Source organism: Glycine max, chromosome 6, assembly GCF_000004515.6.
Source record: "Glycine max cultivar Williams 82 chromosome 6, Glycine_max_v4.0, whole genome shotgun sequence".
Taxonomy (NCBI): Eukaryota; Viridiplantae; Streptophyta; class Magnoliopsida; order Fabales; family Fabaceae; genus Glycine; species Glycine max.
Window position 1 is genome coordinate 45,296,923 of NC_038242.2, and position 20,413 is coordinate 45,317,335.

General features: G+C 38.8%; 2 protein-coding genes across 6 annotated transcripts in view; one reads left to right on the forward strand and one right to left on the reverse strand.

The window, feature by feature from the left end:
- The window catches only part of LOC100785853 (uncharacterized), a 36,118-nt gene that overhangs the window by 10,723 nt on the left and 4,982 nt on the right, over positions 1 to 20,413 (reverse strand). Inside the window, exons 6-10 of one of the 5 annotated variants that reach the window (XR_005892090.1) lie at positions 20,013 to 20,303; positions 19,864 to 19,905; positions 19,473 to 19,752; positions 19,256 to 19,336; positions 18,765 to 19,111 (exon numbers count right to left, since the gene is read on the reverse strand). Coding sequence is in view for 1 of the 5 variants with exons in the window: in XM_041016683.1 (XP_040872617.1) it covers positions 20,013 to 20,303 (291 nt within the window). In the remaining 4 variants the exon portion in view is untranslated. Of the gene's footprint in view, positions 1 to 18,764; positions 19,112 to 19,255; positions 19,753 to 19,863; positions 19,906 to 20,012; positions 20,304 to 20,413 lie in introns of those variants that run through there. The other 4 variants (XR_005892091.1, XR_005892092.1, XR_005892089.1 and 1 more) reach the window with 4 other exon arrangements.
- On the forward strand, positions 14,896 to 17,610 carry LOC100790804 (disease resistance protein RUN1). The gene is made up of 4 exons (XM_003527270.5): positions 14,896 to 15,551; positions 15,693 to 16,827; positions 16,936 to 17,224; positions 17,324 to 17,610. The coding sequence occupies exons 1-3, from the start codon at positions 15,013 to 15,015 to the stop codon at positions 17,185 to 17,187; spliced, it is 1,926 nt and encodes a 641-aa protein (XP_003527318.1). The 5' UTR covers positions 14,896 to 15,012; the 3' UTR covers positions 17,188 to 17,224; positions 17,324 to 17,610.

Below are 20,413 nucleotides of genomic sequence, written 5' to 3' on the forward strand. Positions count from 1 at the left end.
TTGAACAACTCTTTGCTTGCCATCATATTAGCGAAGAGAGAAAAGTTCCATTGGCTACCCTTAGCTTTCAAGGGTATGCCCTCTATTGGTGGACTTCCCTTGTTAAAGAACGAAGGATTCATGAGGATCCTCCAGTAGAGTATTGGAATGATCTTAAGAGTGCCCTTAGGAAGAGGCACATTCCCTCCTACTATGAAAGGGAGCTTATGGACAAGCTCCAAAGGCTTAGACAAGGGAGTATGAGTGTTGAAGAATATAGACAACAAATGGAACTACTCCTTTTAAGAGCTGGACTTAGGGAGGAGGAAAGAACAAGCATAGTTAGGTTCCTTAGTGGGCTCAATATGGAAGTGAGGGACAAGGTTGAACTCCTTCCATATAGGGACCTAGATGAGCTAGTCCAACTTTGTATAAGAGTGGAGCAACAACTTAAAAGAAAGCCTTCTTCAAAATCTTATGGCTCTCACTCTTATCCAAGGAAGGACCAAGCCCATGGAATTTTAGGGGCTGCACCTTCAAAACCCAAGGAAGATAAGGGTAAGACCATAGAGAAATACACCCCTAAGACTAGTTCCCAAGAAAGGACTAGCAACATTAAATGCTTCAAATGTCTTGGGAGAGGTCACATTGCCTCTCAATGCCCCACAAAGAAAACCATGATCATGAGGGGTCAAGACATTTATAGTAGTCAAGAGGAGACTACTTCTTGCCCTTCCTCTAGTGGAAGTGAAGATGAAGTAAGGGATGAAGAGTCTAGTGAGGAAGTCTACCCTCATGAAGAAGGTGACCTCTTAATGGTTAGAAGGCTCCTTGGAGGTCAATCTTGTGATTTATCTCAATCCCAAAGAGAGAACATCTTTCATACAAGATGCAAAATTTTAGATAAAACTTGTTCTCTCATTGTGGATAGTGGATCTTGTTGCAATTGTTGTAGCACAAGATTAGTTTCCAAGTTGAACCTCACTATCATTCCCCACCCAAAACCTTATAAACTTCAATGGCTCAATGAGCAAGGGGAAATGATAGTTAACCAACAAGTGAAGGTACCTTTCTCCATTGGGACATATAAGGATGAAGTTAATTGTGATATAGTTCCCATGGAGGCAGGACATATTCTTTTAGGAAGACCGTGGCAATTTGATAGGAAGATCATTTATAATGGCCTAACTAATGAGATTAGCCTCACCCATCTTGGCACTAAATTTGTGTTGCATCCTCAAACACCATCACAGGTGGCCAAAGATCAACTAACTATGAAAGATAAGAGGGATGAGGAAGAAAAATTAGAAAAACAAAAGAAAAAGAAGGATAGTAAGGTCTTGTCTTCAAAGGCCAGGGGGAAGGAAAAAGAGGGAAAGGATTCCTCCAAGAAGATTGTTAAGAAGGAAAATCATTTTGCAACAAAAGGTGATATTAAAAGAGCACTCCTTCTTAAACAATCTTTCTACCTTCTCCTATCAAGGGAAACATCCCTTAGCACTACCACAATTCCTACATTTGAGACCTTACCCCCAAAGGTCCAAGAACTCTTACATGAATTTGGTGATATATTTCCCAAAGAGATACCCCCTGGGCTACCTCCTTTAAGGGGAATAGAACACCAAATAGATTTAGTCCCAGGAGCAAGCCTTCCTAATAGGCCAGCCTATAGGACTAACCCTCAGGAGACTAAGGAGATAGAGTCTCAGGTTAAAGAATTGTTGGAGAAGGGCTGGGTCCAAGAGAGCCTAAGCCCATGTGTTGTGCCAGTGTTGTTGGTGCCCAAAAAGGATGGTACGTGGAGAATGTGTACAGATTGCAAGGCCATCAACAACATCACTGTAAAGTATAGGCACCCCATTCCTAGACTTGATGATCTGCTTGATGAGTTGCATGGTGCCAATATCTTTTCAAAAATTGATCTTAAAAGTGGTTATCACCAAATCAGGATGAAAAAGGGTGATGAGTGGAAAACTGCTTTCAAGACCAAGTTTGGTTTGTATGAATGGCTAGTGATGCCTTTTGGGCTCACTAATGCACCAAGCACCTTTATGAGGCTTATGCATCATGTCTTAAGGGATTTCATAGGTAGATTTGTAGTTGTTTATTTTGATGATATTTTAGTGTATAGTAGGAGCCTAGATGATCACTTAGGACATCTCAGACAAGTTCTTTCAGTCCTTAGGAAAAACACCCTCTATGCAAATATAGAGAAGTGTACCTTTTGTGTAGATAATATAGTTTTCTTAGGTTTTGTAGTTGGTAGAAATGGGGTCCAAGTGGACCCTGAGAAAATCAAGGCCATCCAAGAATGGCCCACCCCAAAAAGTGTGGGAGATATTAGGAGCTTCCATGGGTTAACAAGCTTCTATAGAAGGTTCGTTCCTAATTTCTCTACAATTGCATCACCTCTCAATGAGCTGGTGAAGAAGAATGTGGCATTTACCTGGGGTGAAAAACAAGAGCAAGCCTTTGCTTTGCTCAAAGAAAAGCTTACTAAGGCACTTGTTCTAGCTCTTCCTGACTTTTCTAAAACTTTTGAGCTAGAATGTGATGCCTCTGGAGTGGGAGTTGGAGCTGTATTGTTACAAGGTGGGCACCCTATTGCTTATTTTAGTGAAAAACTTCATAGTGCCACCCTCAACTACCCCACCTATGATAAAGAGCTTTATGCCTTAATAAGAGCCCTCCAAACTTGGGAACATTACCTTGTTTCCAAGGAATTTGTCATTCATAGTGATCATCAATCACTTAAGTACATTAGAGGGCAAAGCAAGTTAAACAAGAGGCATGCAAAATGGGTAGAGTACCTAGAGCAATTTCCATATGTTATCAAATACAAAAAGGGAAAAACAAATGTGGTAGCTGATGCCCTCTCTAGGAGACACACATTGTTTTGCTCCCTAGGAGCTCAAATTTTAGGATTTGATAATATTAGGGACTTGTATGCTTTAGATGAACATTTCTCTCCCATTTATGAGAGTTGTGGGAAAAAGGCCCAAGATGGATTCTATTTGGCCGAGGGGTATTTGTTCAAAGAGGGAAAGCTTTGCATACCCCAAGGATCCATTAGGAAATTACTTGTGAAAGAGAGCCATGAGGGTGGGCTCATGGGCCACTTTGGGATAGACAAGACCCTTGTCTTACTCAAAGAAAAGTTTTATTGGCCCCATATGAAGAAAGATGTCCATAAGCATTGCACTAGGTGTGTGGCTTGTTTACAAGCCAAGTCTAGGGTGATGCCTCATGGGCTATACACACCCTTACCCATCCCATCTGCACCTTGGGTAGACATTAGTATGGACTTTGTCCTTGGGCTTCCTAGAACCCAAAGAGGTGTAGACTCTATCTTTGTGGTGGTGGATAGGTTTAGCAAGATGGCACACTTTATACCATGCCACAAGGTGGATGATGCTTCCCACATCTCAAAACTCTTTTTCAGGGAAGTTGTGAGACTCCATGGTTTGCCTAGGACCATTGTGTCAGATAGAGATGCTAAGTTCCTTAGCCACTTCTGGAAAACCTTATGGGCTAAGTTAGGAACTAAACTTCTTTTCTCTACCACTTGTCATCCACAAACTGATGGGCAAACAGAGGTAGTGAATAGGTCTTTATCCACCCTTTTAAGGGCTCTTCTGAAAGGCAACCATAAGTCTTGGGATGAGTATCTTCCTCATGTAGAATTTGCCTACAACAGGGGGGTTCATAGAACCACCAAGCAGTCCCCTTTTGAGGTTGTCTATGGGTTTAATCCCCTAACACCGTTAGACCTCATTCCCCTCCCACTGGACACTTCTTTTATACATAAAGAAGGGGAATCTAGGTCAGAATTTGTAAAGAAGATGCATGAGAGGGTTAAGAACCAAATAGAGAACCAAACAAAGGTGTATTCAACTAAAGCCAATAGAGGAAGAAAAGAGCTAGTTCTTAATGAGGGTGACTGGGTTTGGCTCCATCTTAGGAAGGATAGATTCCCTACTAAAAGGAAATCCAAGCTTAGCCCTAGAGGGGATGGACCTTTTCAGGTTTTGGAGAGGATCAATAACAATGCCTATAGGTTGGACCTCCCAGAAGAGTATGGAGTCAGCACCACTTTTAACATTTCTGATTTAACTCCTTTTGCAGGTGGAGCTGATATTGAGGAGGAGGAACTAACAGATTTGAGGTCAAATCCTCTTCAAGGGGAAGGGGATGATGCAATCCTCCCTAGGAAGGGACCAATCACTAGAACCATGAGCAAGAGGCTCCAAGAAGATTGGGCTAGAGCTGCTGAAGAAGGCCCTAGGGTTCTCATGAACCTTAGGGTAGATTTCTGAGCCCATGGGCCAAGGTTGGGTCCAATTATCTTTGTACATATTAGACTAGGATGTCATTATATTTGGTCCTTATATATAGGGCTCCATATTGTAGGTAGGGTACCCTAGAAATATAGGATTTTTCAGCCCTTGTATTTTTGGGCACCTAGACTAGTTTTTGTATTAGGGGTAGTTTTGTAATTTCACATGCACTAAGTGGATATTTGATGTGTGTGGTTGGAAATAAATTTAATTGAATTGGTAGAAGCCCAATCCAATTAAATTTTAGAGGGGGAGGTGAGCATTTGCTTACTACACCCCATTGCCACATCATATAGTCACACTTTGTGCATGTCCTTCATGCTTTTCATGCCTCATGACACCTAAGCACACTTAGTGGAGAATCTTGTAATTGATCTTGGATTAGTGGGCTGAACCATAACTAAAATTCACTAATCATAATTAGTGAAATTTTGGCTCCAAAGTTTGGCTCCACAAATTCAATTTCAAATTCAAGTGAAATTTGAATTTCCCTCCAATTTTGTGTGACACTTAGGCTATAAATAGAGGTCATGTGTGTGTATTTTTTTGGAACTTTGATGATTTGAATATTAAACTTCAGATTTCAAAGCTCATTTAGAGCACAAAATTTCGTGCTCTTCTCTCCCTCTCCCTTCATTCATCTCCTTCTTCCTCCAAGCTCTTATCCATGGCCTCCTATGGTGGTGAGCTTCTTCTAGACTCATCTTCTCCTTGAAGTGGCGTCTCCTCTCTCTTTCCCTTTCTCCATTCCGCTGTCATTCATCTTCCAAGAAGCAAAGGAATCCATTGATGAAGAAGATCCTAGGCCTACAAGCTCCAATGGAGCTTGCATCATAGAACTATTCCAACTCGTGTATGGCAAGATTCGTTGTATCAAAATCAGATGGCAAACAATGGGAAGGATGTCTGTGCAATTCCAATATTCTCAAACTTGTAGATAATCGGGACCTTGGGATAAAATACCGTTTCTGTGCCATTCCTCCTATTCCTACAAATTGTATAGAAATTCACACCCCCTTATATTACCTTGCAATTCAGCTAGCAAGAGAGGAAAGGGAAAATAACAGCTATGTTATGATCTTTCGTAGGGAAAATATAGTAAAGAACACTTGACGAAAGAAATTAATACAAATATTAATTTATAAAAGAACACATATATCATCAATAATTTACTACTCACATAGCTAAAATATACTCCACAGTTACAAGAAAAAATTCTCTAAATCAAGGTTGCTTACGATTAACATCTACCGCTCAGCTCGAGGGGAGTATTGGATGCGGAATCGAGCTCGAAAATCAATGAATTATTGACTGATTGTAGTGCCATTATTTTCATATTCATTTAGGCCAGCTATAAATATGGTAAACCTGTATTTTAATTAGGAATTAATTGTACAAATATACCCCTGCTAATTGTCGTAGACCTGCAAATAGAGAGAAATTTGTTCAGAAGTTTCATTTTTTAAGAAATTGGCGTTGGACTTCAAAACATGGTCTTCCGACAGAATTGGTTTTATATGTCAGTTGGCAATCGTGGACTTATATTTGTTTGTATAAACCATGGCAGGTGGATAATATCGTAGGAGTTATATACATCTCACGGTGTATAAACAAGAAATACCTTCTTACCATTTAATAGTTTGTATAATTCTTAATTTGAGACACAAATACCACCTACTTTTTCACTATGAACAATTGATAGACAAGCAGGGGTACAACAAGCAATAGATAAGGAACTTAGCAAACACAGTAACAACAAGGTGCCATTAGAAAACAGAGCAAAGAGAGCAATTGCAAGGCCTGCATACCTGCGGGACTACGTGTAAAGGGGCTGCTGAGTGGGCTCAAGGGATCATCTGCAGGGTTGTTGTCTATGATCAGGGGACAGCAATAACCAACCATTTGCATAGAATATTCCATTAGATATTTTCCATTTTCCATGCTTGTCTTTTCTAGTAACAGAATTACAATTCTGTTAGGAATACACTATAAATATCATATTGTAATAAACCTGCAGAATCAATGAAAATTCACTTATCTCTAGCTTCTTTTTCTTCTTCTTCGTAGGAGGTTTTGGTCCTCAAAACCAGAGTAGCTTGCCCCTAACATTTGGTGCTCTTGTTGCCATGCCTAATCCTCCCCCTAACCCCCTCGAAGTTGCCCTCCTCAAACTCACTGACCTCCATGCTTCCCTGGGTGAAACCGTTCACAACATGGCTCAGAAGTTTGATGCCCTCTTGCTGCGTTTTCCATCTTCCCCATTGTCTTCCTCCTCTGCGAACCCGAGCACGCCCAATTTTCCCCCTGTTCCTGCATCCCAACACAAAATGAAACTCGACATTCCCAGGTTTGATGGCACTGACCCTTTTGGGTGGGTGTTTAAAATCAATCAATATTTTAAGTACCATGCTACCCCTAAGCACGATCGACTTACCATTGTTTCCTTCTACATGGATGGTCGTGCTCTCGCATGGTTCCAGTGGATGGCTAACAATGGGCAGTTCACGTCGTGGCCTGCCTTCATCCAAGCCCTTCAAAACCGCTTTGCTCCCTCGCACTACGACGACCCCACGGGCTCCCTTTTCAAATTGCAACAGACCGGCACCGTGGCCCAATACCTTTCAGACTTTGAGGATTTAGCCAACCGAATTGTTGGGCTACCTCCCCAATTTCTCCTGAGCTGCTTTATATCAGGACTGTCGCCCGATGTTCGCTGCGAGGTGCAGGCGCTGCAACCCTTGACATTGGTGCAAGCCACTGGCCTGGCTCGCCTCCAGGAAGAGAAGCTTCTAGACATGCAGCCTTCCCTTCGCAACCGTGCTCTTGTGGTGGTGCCCGTTTCACCGCGACCTGCTCCCTCCCCTGCGTTGCTTCCTCTTCCAGTTTCGCGCCTACCACCACCATGTCTACCTCCCACCTTGAAGAGACTCTCCCCGGAGGAAATTAGCTCTCGCAAAGAACGAGGTCTCTGCTTCAATTGTGACGAGAAGTACCATAGAGGCCACCGTTGTGCCTCTAAGGTTTTCTTCTTGGTCACGGAGGAAGATGAAGCTGTTGACCCTCATATAGAGGGAATTGACCCGAGCCCCGACCCGTTCGATATCCACTACCCGGGCCCGGCCCAAATTAGTTTTAATTCACTAGCGGGCCAGCTAGCCCCAGAAATGTTGCGTTTGATAGGCACGGTTGCCGGCACCACCGTAGTGATCCTGGTGGACGGTGGGAGCACCCACAACTTCATTTAGGAATCCCTCGTGACCCAACTTGGCTTCCAGACTCAACAAACAACTCCCCTTCGTGTGATGATTGGTAACGACCAACATTTGGCTTGCAATCGTCTCTGTCCTGACCTTTCCCTCACCATGCAACAATTCCATTGTGTGGTGGACCTGTATGTGCTTCCAATTGCAGGTGCAAACATAGTTTTGGGTGTGCAATGGTTGAAGATGCTCGGGCCAGTACTCACAGATTATAATACTATGAGCATGAAGTTCTTTTCGGAGGGCCAGCTCATTGAATTTCAGGGTGATTAGGAGTCCACCTTGACGATGTTGACACCACATCAATTTCGCCATTTATCACGTAACTCCGACACTAGCTCCTTCTATCATATTGCAGTCCTAGCAGAGACATCGATACCAGATTCCAGCTCACCTCTGCACCCATCAATTTAGAACTTGGTGGATCACTTTGCGGTTCTGTTTCAACCCCCAACCTCGCTTCCGCCGGAAAGAATCACCGACCACCACATCCATTTACTTCCGCAAGCTACCCCAGTGAACATGCGCCCCTATAGGTATCCTCACTTTCAGAAGCGCAAAATTGAACTCCAGGTTGAATCCATGCTCCAGAAGAGACTCATTCGCCCCAGTACGAGCCCCTTCTCATCTCCTGTGCTACTCGTGAAGAAGCAAGATGGCTCTTGGCGTTTTTGCATGGATTATCGAGCTTTGAACGCGGTGACTGTCCATGATCGGTTCCCCATTCCCACCATTGACAAGCTCCTCGATGAATCGGGTAAGGCTTGTTGGTTTTCGAAATTGAATTTGTTGCAGGGCTATCATCAGATCAGGATGGATTCCTCCGATATTGCCAAAACAGCATTTTGCACCCACCATGGGCATTACGAATTCAAGGTAATGCCTTTTGGTTTATGCAATGCCCCCTCATCGTTTCAGGCAACCATGAATATGATCTTCAGGCCATTCCTTCGTCGTTTCCTGATCGTCTTCTTCAACGATATGCTGATATACAACACCACAATTGAGGAGCATGTAACACATGTGGAACAAGCTTTTCAAGTCCTTTTGGATAATCATTTTGTTCTTAAATTATCCAAATGTTCATTCGCACAACAACAAGTGGAGTATCTCGGGCACATGGTTTCCAAAAAGGGGGTTGAACCAGTGGTGGCCAAAGTAGAGGCAGTACGACAGTGGTCGGTTCCACACTCCATTAAAGCTTTACGAAGCTTTCTGGGCCTTGCGGGCTTTTATAGGAGATTTATCAAGGGGTATGCTTCGATAGCTTCCCCATTGGTGGCAGCAACCACGGTGGAGCCTTTCCAGTGGACCGCGGCGGCTCAGCTCGCATTTGACCTCTTGAAGAAAGCCTTGTTCGAAACCCCGGTACTTGCCTTGCCGAATTTCTAGCTACCATTTACAGTCGAGACCAATGCTTCTGGGGTGGGCATGGGTGCAATCCTCTCTTAGCAGGGCCACACAATTGCATATTTTAGCAAGCCATTTTTGCCTAAGCTTCAACGATCGTCCACTTATGTCCGAGAATTGTTCGCAGTGATGGCGGCGGTCAAGAAATGGTGGCAATACCTCCTCGGTAACCGTTTCATCATCCTTACAGATCATCCCAGTTTGAAGGAGCTACTTACGCAAGTTATTCAGACCCCAGAGCAACATATGTACCTTGCTTGGCTGATGGGGTACGATTACCAAATCCAATTTCGTTCTGGTGCTTCCAATCAAGCTGCAGACGCCTTGTCCCGATTACCTGAGCATTCCACCTCTCTGTTGCTTACCTTGTCGATGCCCTCTTAACCTTTTTGGAGGAATTGCGAGCTCAATTAGCTCAGAATCAACCTTACCATGACAGACTTCAGGCGATTCAATCCTCCCCAACCAAGTACCCCGAGCTCACTATAACCAATGGCCTGATACTCAAAAGAGGCCGCATTTGGTTACCACCACAATTACCCTTGATCACAACTCTTCTTCGAGAGTACCATGCCACTCCGACAGGCGGTCACTTGGGAATCGCGAAGACCATTGCTCGGGTAATGGATAACTTCATTTGGGAAGGGCTACGTGAAGATGTTTCCAAGTTTGTACAAAGTTGTGTGGACTACCAATATGCTAAGTACGAGACTAAGAGGGTGGCGGGGCTACTTTGTCCTCTCCCGGTGCCACATCGGCCATGGGAGGACCTCTCATTGGACTTCATTATGGGGTTACCTTCTTTTCAGGGGAACACTGTTATCCTCGTAGTGGTGGATCATTTTTCAAAAGGCATTCACCTGGGCATGCTGCCAGCCTCTCACATGGCCCACGTGGTGGCCTGTTTGTTCATGAACATTGTCGGAAAGATCCATGGGCTACCACGCAGCATGGTCTCTGACCGGGACCCTCTCTTTATCAGCAGGTTTTGGCAAGAATTATTCCATCTGAGGGGAACACAGCTTCGGCTCAGCTCTGCATATCACCCACAGAGTGATGGACAGACTGAATTTCTTAATCGAGTGATTGAGCAATACCTTCGCTCCTTCGTGCATTGCCGGTCGGGATCATGGGGCAAGCTGTTACTGTGGGTGGAATGGTCCCACAATACAACATGGAACGCGGCAACGGGGTCTACACCCTATGAAATCACCTTCAGAAGGAAACCTTTCAATTTCCCGGAGTACCTCACGGGCACTTCCAAGGTGGACGCGGTTGATGAAATGTTGACTAATCGAGAAGAAACCTTCCTGCTCATTCGCAAGAAATTGCTTAAAGCTCAAGAGCTCATGAAGAAGTATGTTGATCGCAAGCGCCGGGAGGTGGTCTACCAGTTGGGGGAGTGGGTGATGGTCAAGCTATGGCCACGCAGGCAAGTGTCGGCCAAACCGCAATAAGGCTCTTTAGGGAAATTGTCCAAGCGCTATTATGGCCCATTTTAGGTTGAAGATTGTGTGGGGCCTGTAGCTTATCGTTTGAAACTCCCCGAGGGCGCCAACATTCATCCGGTGTTCCATTGTTCCCTTTTGAAGTCCTTTAAAGGTTCCTCGAAGATGACTAACTCAGCCCCATTGCCTGATCAAGTTGTTCATAACCAACCTCTGATAGCCCTATTAGCAATCCTGGATTACCGCCAAGCTTTAGCTGGAGAAGAGGCTCACTGGGAAGTTCTCGTGCAGTGGTCAGGACTTCCCCCGGAGGAAACTTCATGGGAACGCTGGACTCAATTATGTGAGGAATATCACCATGAGGACAAGGTGCATTTGCATGGGCCGTGGAATGATAAACAAGCAGAGGTACAACAAGCAATAAATAAGGAACTTAGCAAACACACTAACAACAAGGTGCAATTAGAAAACAGAGCAAAGAGAGCAATTGCAAGGCCTGCATACCTGCGGGACTACGTGTGAAGGGGCTGCTGAGTGGGCTCAAGGGATCATCTGTAGGGTTGTTGTCTATGGTCAGGGGACAACAATAACCAACCATTTGCATAGAATATTCCATTAGATATTTTCCATTTTCCATGCTTGTCTTTTCTAGCAACAGAATTACAATTCTGTTAGGAATACATTAAAAATATCATATTGTAATAAACCTGCAGAATCAATGAAAATTCACTTATCTCTAGCTTCTTCTTCTTCTTCTTCTTCTTCTTCTTCTTCTTCTTCTTCTTCTTAGGAGGTTCTGGTCCTCGAAACCAGAGTGGCTTGCCCCTAACAACAATGCTTCACATTTAGGTAAACAAAAAAAATGAAATTTTTTATTATTTGATATGCAGATTTCAAATTGTTGAACATTAAGAAATATCTGATATATATACCTACAGTCAGCGGCTAGAACATCCATGTAACTTTAAAATTCCTTCTACAGTTTCACTGTTATTACTACAACCTGCATGTGCTTTAAGCTTCGCTAAATTTACGAGGGCAGTTGAAATTTGTTTTATTTTTTACTCTCATAATGTTCTATGGCTTCTTATAATTGAGATTTTGATTCTGGAAGATATGTCGAATATGGGGTTCAAAACTTGATCAAATAGTTGTTGTTGGTGTGAATCACTGAGATTCCAGACCATTGTGGTGGTGCTATTGCCAAAGTATCAGAATCAAATATCACTTTTGTCTAGTAGTAATCAGAACCTATTAAAGCATGCAATTCCACTGAGATTGGTCATCGCAGTTCATTTCTTTCTCTAGTTTATTTGGTTTTTTAATCAATTTATAATTTATGTCACCTATTGTAGGAAGAACTTGAAAGAGAAATAACAAGGGACTTTGATTGCCTCAGTCACCCGTATATTAGGCGGAAACTAGTATAGGTTAGTATTATACCTTTTTAAGCTACCTCAACTGACTTTTCATAGTATGTAAAACATTTACTTCCAAGCTATTATATGAATTTGGGAGAAATATTCTTACTGTTTTTGAACTATCTCCGGTCTCCACTAGGAAGTTTTGGATCTCTTCTTCATGGTTTGTACTTAATTTACAGTTTTCTCACATGTGAAAACTTGCTGGTCATAAAGAACTCATATTTGGTAATTGAGCGTCACATAAATGTGTGTACTCCTATTGTGGTTGCTATTATGAATTTCAATTGCTTGGACAGAAAAAATGGACAATGACAAACAAGAAATTGTCTCTTGACAATTCTCAACAAGGAAAAAAAAAGAATTTCTGACAAAAGTAAGAATGATCAAGAGCATTTAACATAATTCATGTTTTGTTTAAGGGTGAAGATTTAACATTCAACATGAGTCTAGAAGTGGGGAACATGAGTCTAGTGGTTGCATTGGAGTAGTATATAAACTTCTCTCGGATAAAGTTCCCGGATAGATGAAAAATACTTTTATTGTGAGTTTATATAGTTAAGACATAGTGTTTTGTTATCTTTTGAAGATCAATTCTCATTGTAGTTTGACCAACACGTTCTTTCATTTCTTTTAGCCTATTCTTTTTTTTTTTTGGTTTAAATCATAACAATGTTATATGGTGCAATTTATGGCTTTAGGACTCTACAAATAGTTGTTGGGTGTAACAAGAATTTTAATTTTTATTATTTTTATAATGTGTTTATCATTGAGATTATTACAATGTGTTTTTTTTTGTTCTCAAATCTTCTCTTTGGTGGGGGTTGGGAGGGAGACAAGGGGAGAGGATCTTGTTGGCTTTGTTTGATTCTAAATCTAAAATGAGTTCTATGTTGCACAATGTTGGCTTTTACTATATTAAAAATACATTGTGACGTTTTTAGCCGTCACTATGTCAAATTAATTATTTAAAAATTTAAAATTTAACATAACACTAACATTTCTAACAAAAAATTGAAAAATAGACCCAAATAATATATTTAGAAAATTTTAAAATTTAATATAATAAAACAAAATAACTGCGAAACATAATGAACCAAAAATAATGTTAAGTCTTTGTAAGGTGACAACCATAGTTTAGAAAACCATAGCAAAATGAGAAAGAATTACTTAGTTATTGGTAGAATATATGATAATATATTCTGATTTTGTATACTTGTGATATTTGTTAGGTGTAATCAGTTTGTATTTGATAGAATATTTTATCATATTATTAGAATATATGATAAGATATTATATCAAATTCAAATTGATTAGGTGGGTTAAGAATACATAATATATTATCATATATTCTATCAGTTATGTTGGATATCCCAACCATCATATGCACCCACTTTTGCCTGTACTTCTTCGCATGTATGCCCTTCCTCATCTTCTCTCTGTCTTCTATTATCATATTATTATTATTATTATTAATAAGTTTCCCTTCTTCATATCTAACAAGAAGCAATTGCAATTTTGCATAAGAAGAAGATGATGAAAATGATGTTTATTATTATTACTGCTAAGGTGTAATTAAATCAAGGACAAATGTTTCGGGATATACAAACTGTGGGTAGTGACATTGGTGCTGGGTGATGATATACATGACCCCATTTTATTTTTCCACTTTCAAGTTTCAACACGGATAATAATTAAATAAAAGCAAGTAATTATGGTTTAGGCATTTTTTTCTTGGGAGCTTCTCCCAAATTTTTTCATAATTTCCTCTGACTCTCGAAGAATCTTCAGTCCTCCTTCGGATGAAATTGGGTTCGTGTTGCTTCCAGTAATGTGAAGTTGGGTTCAGTATTCCATTTTATTATAAAGCTAACACCAACGCGTTTTTGTTTTTGTTTTTGCATTGCCCTGTTTTTCCACTAAATAGAATAAATTCATCCTAGCGTGTCTTACGGATTGGATTCAGATGCTGCAATTAATAAGAGAAAATACTTGTACGTACTTGAACAAGATATGGTTTAACTTTTTCCATACATTTTTTTTACAACATTTCACGGTACTTAACAAACAACACCCACAAAGAGTTTCAAACTCATGCATACTAACTTTGTTAAAAGCCCACCATAAGTACTCTTATAATATTTAAAAGTTATAAAATGTTCTGATTTTGTTCCAATAAAATTTTCAGTAAGTTTTTTATTTTAAAATTGAAATGTCATTTTTTTTGCTTAGAGTAAGATTTGGACATCCAAATCTACTTGCTTACAACAATTATATATATAACTTAATATAAAAAAAATATCATATTTTATCTTAGTTATATGTACAATTGATATAAAAATGTTATATTTACATTTGATTAAAAAGTTTGATCGTAAGTTTAAATATGTCTAGGTCCAAAGACAATATATTATAACTTTGTGAGAACAAAAACATTCTAAAAATTTTACATTATAAATTTTGTATATTTTTATATTTTTATATTTATGAGATACAAAAATATTTTAGCTTAAAAATTATTCATGCATTAGGGAAATAGTGCACACCGCATCTAAGAGTTTCCATCCCATACAATACAAGAGCTGAGAGAAATTAACGCGTTAAATGTGTTTTGGTGAGATGAAGTGAACGGATCATTATATAACATATTAATTTCTTCATTTGTGATATATAAATGGAATTGCTATAAAGTAGTACTACTACTATTTTTGACATGTTAAATGAAATTGTGAAGACTTTGTACCTGGGTGATATAGTGAATGACTTTGACCGCTGACTAAAAGAAAGCCAGATATTTCCCCCTTTGCATAATAAGGCTGATCAAGTTGGTATTTTTTTATTATGCAAGTTGGTTTGTTATGTCCGCCTAATCACTGTTTGGATGATATGCATTTAATAATTGGTCTATATATATCCCGCGTAAAATTAATGTCATGAAAGGAGTGTTTGGATTAAGTGATAATAATTTTATTCAACAACACATAATTCAAATTTGATTTCCATCGTATATAAAATTTCATTGGTACAGTGATAATTATCAATCACAATGAGATCGATGTCTAACTCATTAACTTAAGAGACACTCCTTGACCTTGACATCTGACTTAGGAAAAAATGATCATGGTACTATACTTACCACTTTAATTAGTTTTAGTGTATGAAGTTTGATTCTATATTCCAACAGACCAACCTACATTCCGGCATAATAATACTAAACTTTTTTCTTCTAATGGCTGAAACATGTTCCGGTGCATCCAGATACGATGTGTTCATTAACTTCAGAGGGGAAGACACACGTTATGAATTTACTGGGCATCTCCACCAAGCTCTTTGTAAGAAGGGAATCCGTGCTTTCTTTGATGAAGAGGACCTTCAGACAGGAGACGAAATAACAACAAAACTTGAGGAGGCAATTAAAGGGTCGAGGATTGCCATCACTGTGTTCTCTAAAGGTTATGCTTCTTCCTCATTTTGCTTAAATGAACTTGCAACCATCCTTGGCTGCTACCGCGAGAAAACTCCACTGTTGGTTATTCCTGTCTTTTATAAGGTGGATCCTTCTGATGTAAGACACCAGCGAGGAAGTTATGAACAAGGATTGGATAGTCTTGAGAAAAGGTTACATCCTAACATGGAGAAATGGAGGACGGCTCTGCACGAAGTAGCAGGATTTTCTGGGCATCATTTCACAGATGGGTATCCCTCCTTACCAAGCTTTTGCTTTATAATTTTTGTTAAAATTGAAAGAGAAAATAAATGTCTATTAACCTTGACAAGATATGGATACAAGGGTTTTAGTTTAACTTCGCTACAACTATAATTTCTTGTTTGAAACAGAGCTGGATATGAATACCAGTTTATTGAGAAGATTGTTGATGATGTCTTCCGCAAGATTAATGAAGCTGAAGCAAGTATATATGTTGCGGATCACCCGGTTGGATTAGACTCACTAGTGCTAGAAATAAGGGAACGTTTGGAGGCTGAATCTAGTGATGCTATCTCCATGATAGGGATCCACGGAATGGGCGGGGTAGGAAAATCAACACTTGCTCGACAAGTTTATAATTTGCATACTAATCAATTTGATTATTCGTGTTTCCTACAAAACGTGAGAGAAGAATCAAACAGACACGGGTTAAAACGCCTACAAAGCATCCTTCTTTCACAAATACTTAAGCAGGGCATCAACTTAGCAAGTGAGCAACAAGGAACTTGGATGATAAAAAATCAGCTCAGAGGAAAGAAGGTTCTCTTAGTTCTAGATGATGTTGATGAGCACAAGCAATTACAGGCATTTGTTGGAAAATCTGTTTGGCCTGAGTCTCAGTCTGAGTCTAAGTCTGGCACCAGATTGGTTCTGATCATCACCACTCGGGACAAACAACTCCTAACATCTTATGGGTTCAAAAGAACATATGAGGTGAAAAATTTGAGTACAAACGATGCTATTCAATTGCTTAAACAGAAAGCTTTTAAAACATGTGATGAAGTTGATCAAAGTTACAAGCAGGTCTTGAATGATGTAGTAACTTGGACTTCTGGCCTTCCATTGGCTTTGGAAGTGATAGGTTCAAACCTGTTTGGAAAAAGTATTAAAGAATGGGAATCAGCTATCAAACAATATCAAAGAATTCCCAATAAGGAAATCTTGAAGATACTTAAAGTAAGCTTTGATGCTTTGGAGGAAGAAGAAAAAAGTGTTTTTCTTGACATTACTTGTTGCTTGAAAGACTATAAATGCAGAGAGATTGAAGATATACTTCACAGTCTCTATGATAACTGCATGAAATACCATATTGGGGTGCTTCTTGACAAGTCTCTCATTAAGATTAGAGATGATAAAGTTACATTGCATGACTTGATTGAGAACATGGGTAAAGAGATTGACAGGCAGAAATCACCGAAAGAGGCAGGCAAGCGGAGGAGATTATGGTTACAGAAAGATATAATTCAAGTTTTAAAAGACAACTTGGTGAGTGAGACTCATGAATGATTTAGCTTCTTATCTTGATTCATCATAGATATATCTTACAAACGTATAACTTGTATTGTGGTTGATTTGTGTCTTTTGCATTAACAGGGGACCAGTGAAGTTAAAATCATTTGTCTGGATTTCCCCATATCTGACAAACAAAAAACAATAGAATGGGATGGAAATGCCTTAAAGGAGATGAAAAACCTTAAAGCACTTATTATCAGAAACGGTATTTTATCCCAAGCTCCCAATTATCTACCAGAAAGTTTGAGGATATTAGAATGGCACACACATCCTTTCCATTGTCCACCGCCTGATTTTGATACAACGAAGCTTGCCATACGCGACTTGGAATAGTTCCATCCCGTCATTGGGGTGTGGTGGCATATCGAAGGCAAGTTTAAAGAATACATTTTCCTTGTAAATTAATAAATTCAAAGCAGTATTATTCATTCAGTTCTGTTTTGCTTTTTCCATCATTTTCTTTTTGCAGAAGTTGATGTATCTAACTATCTAAGGGTTTTGGATACCTGATGCATCTGGTCTCTCAAATTTGAAGGAATTTTCATTTGAATATTGTGAGAATTTAATTATAGTTCACGAGTCAATTGGTTTTCTGGATAAACTTTAAATATTGAGTGCTGGTTGTTACCGCAAACTTAGGAGTTTTCTACCCTTCAAGTGATGGATTGAATGAATGAAACAACTGTGACTCTACATCTTTTTATACAAACACAATGATGCATGCAAATGAAATTTTGGGAAGAATTTGCAATGGGATTTCCATGGTTTAATATTTTCCTCTTGGTTTTGAGAATAATTCCTTTTTGGTTTGAATAGGTCTTCTAGGGGGTTGCTTTCGACAATTCTGGTGGGTTCAACTTCGAATGAAGGAAAACAATGCTTTAATTTTTCTGCAATAATCTTGATTTAGTTTGTGTTTTTAAATACAAACTAAATTGAAATGAACCAAAATGTTTAAAATTGTCTAATTTGTCTTCTTTATAGTTATAGTAGCTGACATTAAGCTTTTCATTAGGTAAATCACATGTTTAGGTTGAATTTCTTATTTATGTAGCAAACTCTCTATGAAGAAATTAAAAATATTTACGATTAAACACAACAAAAAAGGAAAATAATTTCAACAGAGAAGATGAAATAATCTTGGAATAAGTTTTTTTTTTATATCTATCAATAGCTTTCTTTAAAGAAAGATGTAAATAATTTTAACAGAAGATAATATATATATATATATATTATAAGACAGAAAAACCAACTTTCTCGTTTGTTTTAATTAATTCATTTTAGGGGTATAGCAGTATTTTATTACTTTTTTGAAAAAAATAAAAATAAGTATTTTTCTCTGCTAGTCATCTCTTCTATCCTCGTGTTTCCAAATCCATTAATCTTCTTATTCAGCAACTACCAATTTTAGTTGCAACATTTTCTCGAACACGTTTTCTTCTTCTTCTTTTTTTACACACCACCATGGACAATGTCACCGACACTGGATTAAAATGAATGATTTGGAGTTTATATTGGAACGGAACAAATATTAATATACATGATTAAACCAATTTTGTCCACAACATTTCTTTGTCGTTGAACCAGTTCCGAGATCGAGAACCATGCCCTATAAGATCAGGGAAAATGCAGAACCCTATGACGGATTGACCTTCTTTGAACAACTATTATACTTGATTAAAAAACTCATTTTTCTTATCGATCAATTAATTATTTGAGAAAACCATGTGGTAGAAAATGCAAAGATATCAAAAGTTAAGCTAAGCATTATCTTAGTCTTGTATGCGAGGAAAAGGAACAAGAGAACATCAGTGAATTGAAGTAGACGAAAGGAACAAGATGTATCAACCAATTGGGTTAGATTTCCTGGGTAGACATTAAATTACTAAAACAAGCCTAAAATGAATTAATTAGAACAAATAAGAAAATTTTCTGTATATTCACAATTAAAACTGGCACATGCAACTTCCAAATAGTTCCATTCATTTTCAAAAAGCACCTCATACACATGTAGATTAGAAGATACGTATGATCCCATCCCATCAAGAACATGACACAATGAAGGGAACATTTATTGCCATTGATGAACATGGGATGAAAAAAATCCAGATCCATTATCCATAGGTGCAATAAGAAGAAAAAGAACTTTGTCAGGTGATACAAAACCAAAAAGAACTTGAAGGTCCCTTTGCTTTGGTGATTGAACCACTATATATTACTCCTGGAAAATGATAGTGTTTCCGGCCTCGTGCAGATCCTGCAATTAGTTATAAAGGAATTCATAAGCTTGCCAACGTTAAGTACACTACATATTATTAAATCAAATGCATTAAGAACAGGACATAAGCTGATTTAGGAGCATGCTTATACATAATACATGAGGAAGTCAAGGATATCCAACCTCTTGCCAAGAAATGTTTTCAGTATGATTGACTCCCTCTAATTTCCAAAAGATGCTCGCAACAAGTCGCATCTTTAAAAACTGAAATTCTTTGATACATTAATGAAGAATTCTGAAATTATTATCAATCCGTCTAAATCTTTCACATGAACAAACTGCATGAAACCTTTTGAAAAAATAATAGATGGTTGCATCCTTAGGCACAAAGCCGTTCTACCTTTGAAGATACTATTGAACCCGCTTTTTCTTCACCATCTTCCTGTTTTAGCCATTGCTACCCTTTCCATCCAAAAGCTATAATATCAGTCAGTTCTGGTAACATGACAGTGCTACTTGGTAACTGAACAACTCCACAACTAGACAGACATGCTTATGGGAGTGTACTGCAAATGAAGTTCCCTTACATTTTCCATCTTTTCTGATATTTTTGGAAAACTTGATGGTTGGAAAACTTCTAAGCTTGATGCAACCAAAAGCACTCAATATTTTAAGCTTACCTAGAAATTAGACAAATCGAATCATGAGCTGTAATTAAATTCTGACAATATTCAAATGAAGGTTTCTCAAAATTTGGTTAAACAGATATATGTCTGGTATCTTTGTTAAACCTTTTCGCTTGAAAATTTCAAACGCTTCACATTCACGAACTTCTGCAAAGAAAATTAAAATAAAACAGAAGAAAGAAACAAGTGAATGAATAACCGTAAAGTGAATTTATTAATTTACAAGATGAGGAAAATTTACTCATTAAACTTACCGTCAATAAGTTGGTCAACTCAGTTGTAGAAATACGACTGCAGGGTAACTTGCATATGGCAAGTTCCTTTGGATGAAAATCAGATGGTAAACAATGTGACGGATATCCCCACCATTCAAATACTCTCAAACTATTTGGAAGATATTCCGGACCTTTGGAAAAATTACCATTTCTAATAATAAGTGTTTTGAGGTTTTGCATATTTTGGAAAGTTGTTCCATCCCATTGTACTATTTCTTCTTCATCAAATATGGGGTAATCCAGACATATAATTTCAATTTTGCTAGTTGCCTGTCAATGCAAAAGGCATGAATCAACCATAATACAAGTATATGTAACTATGTAAGACCTCAATACAAATATTCATGGAAAAATCATAAAAGAAAAATACAATTTACGAT

What these genes read in the sequence shown, in the direction of transcription:
- LOC100790804 (XM_003527270.5), top strand. Translation starts at nt 15,013, where the DNA reads ATGAAGTTTGATTCTATATTCCAACAGACCAACCTACATTCCGGCATA. An exon ending in GGGCATCATTTCACAGATGG is followed by an intron (nt 15,552 to 15,692) that starts GTATCCCTCCTT and finishes TGTTTGAAACAG; the next exon opens with AGCTGGATATGAATACCAGT. An exon ending in AAGTTTTAAAAGACAACTTG is followed by an intron (nt 16,828 to 16,935) that starts GTGAGTGAGACT and finishes TTGCATTAACAG; the next exon opens with GGGACCAGTGAAGTTAAAAT.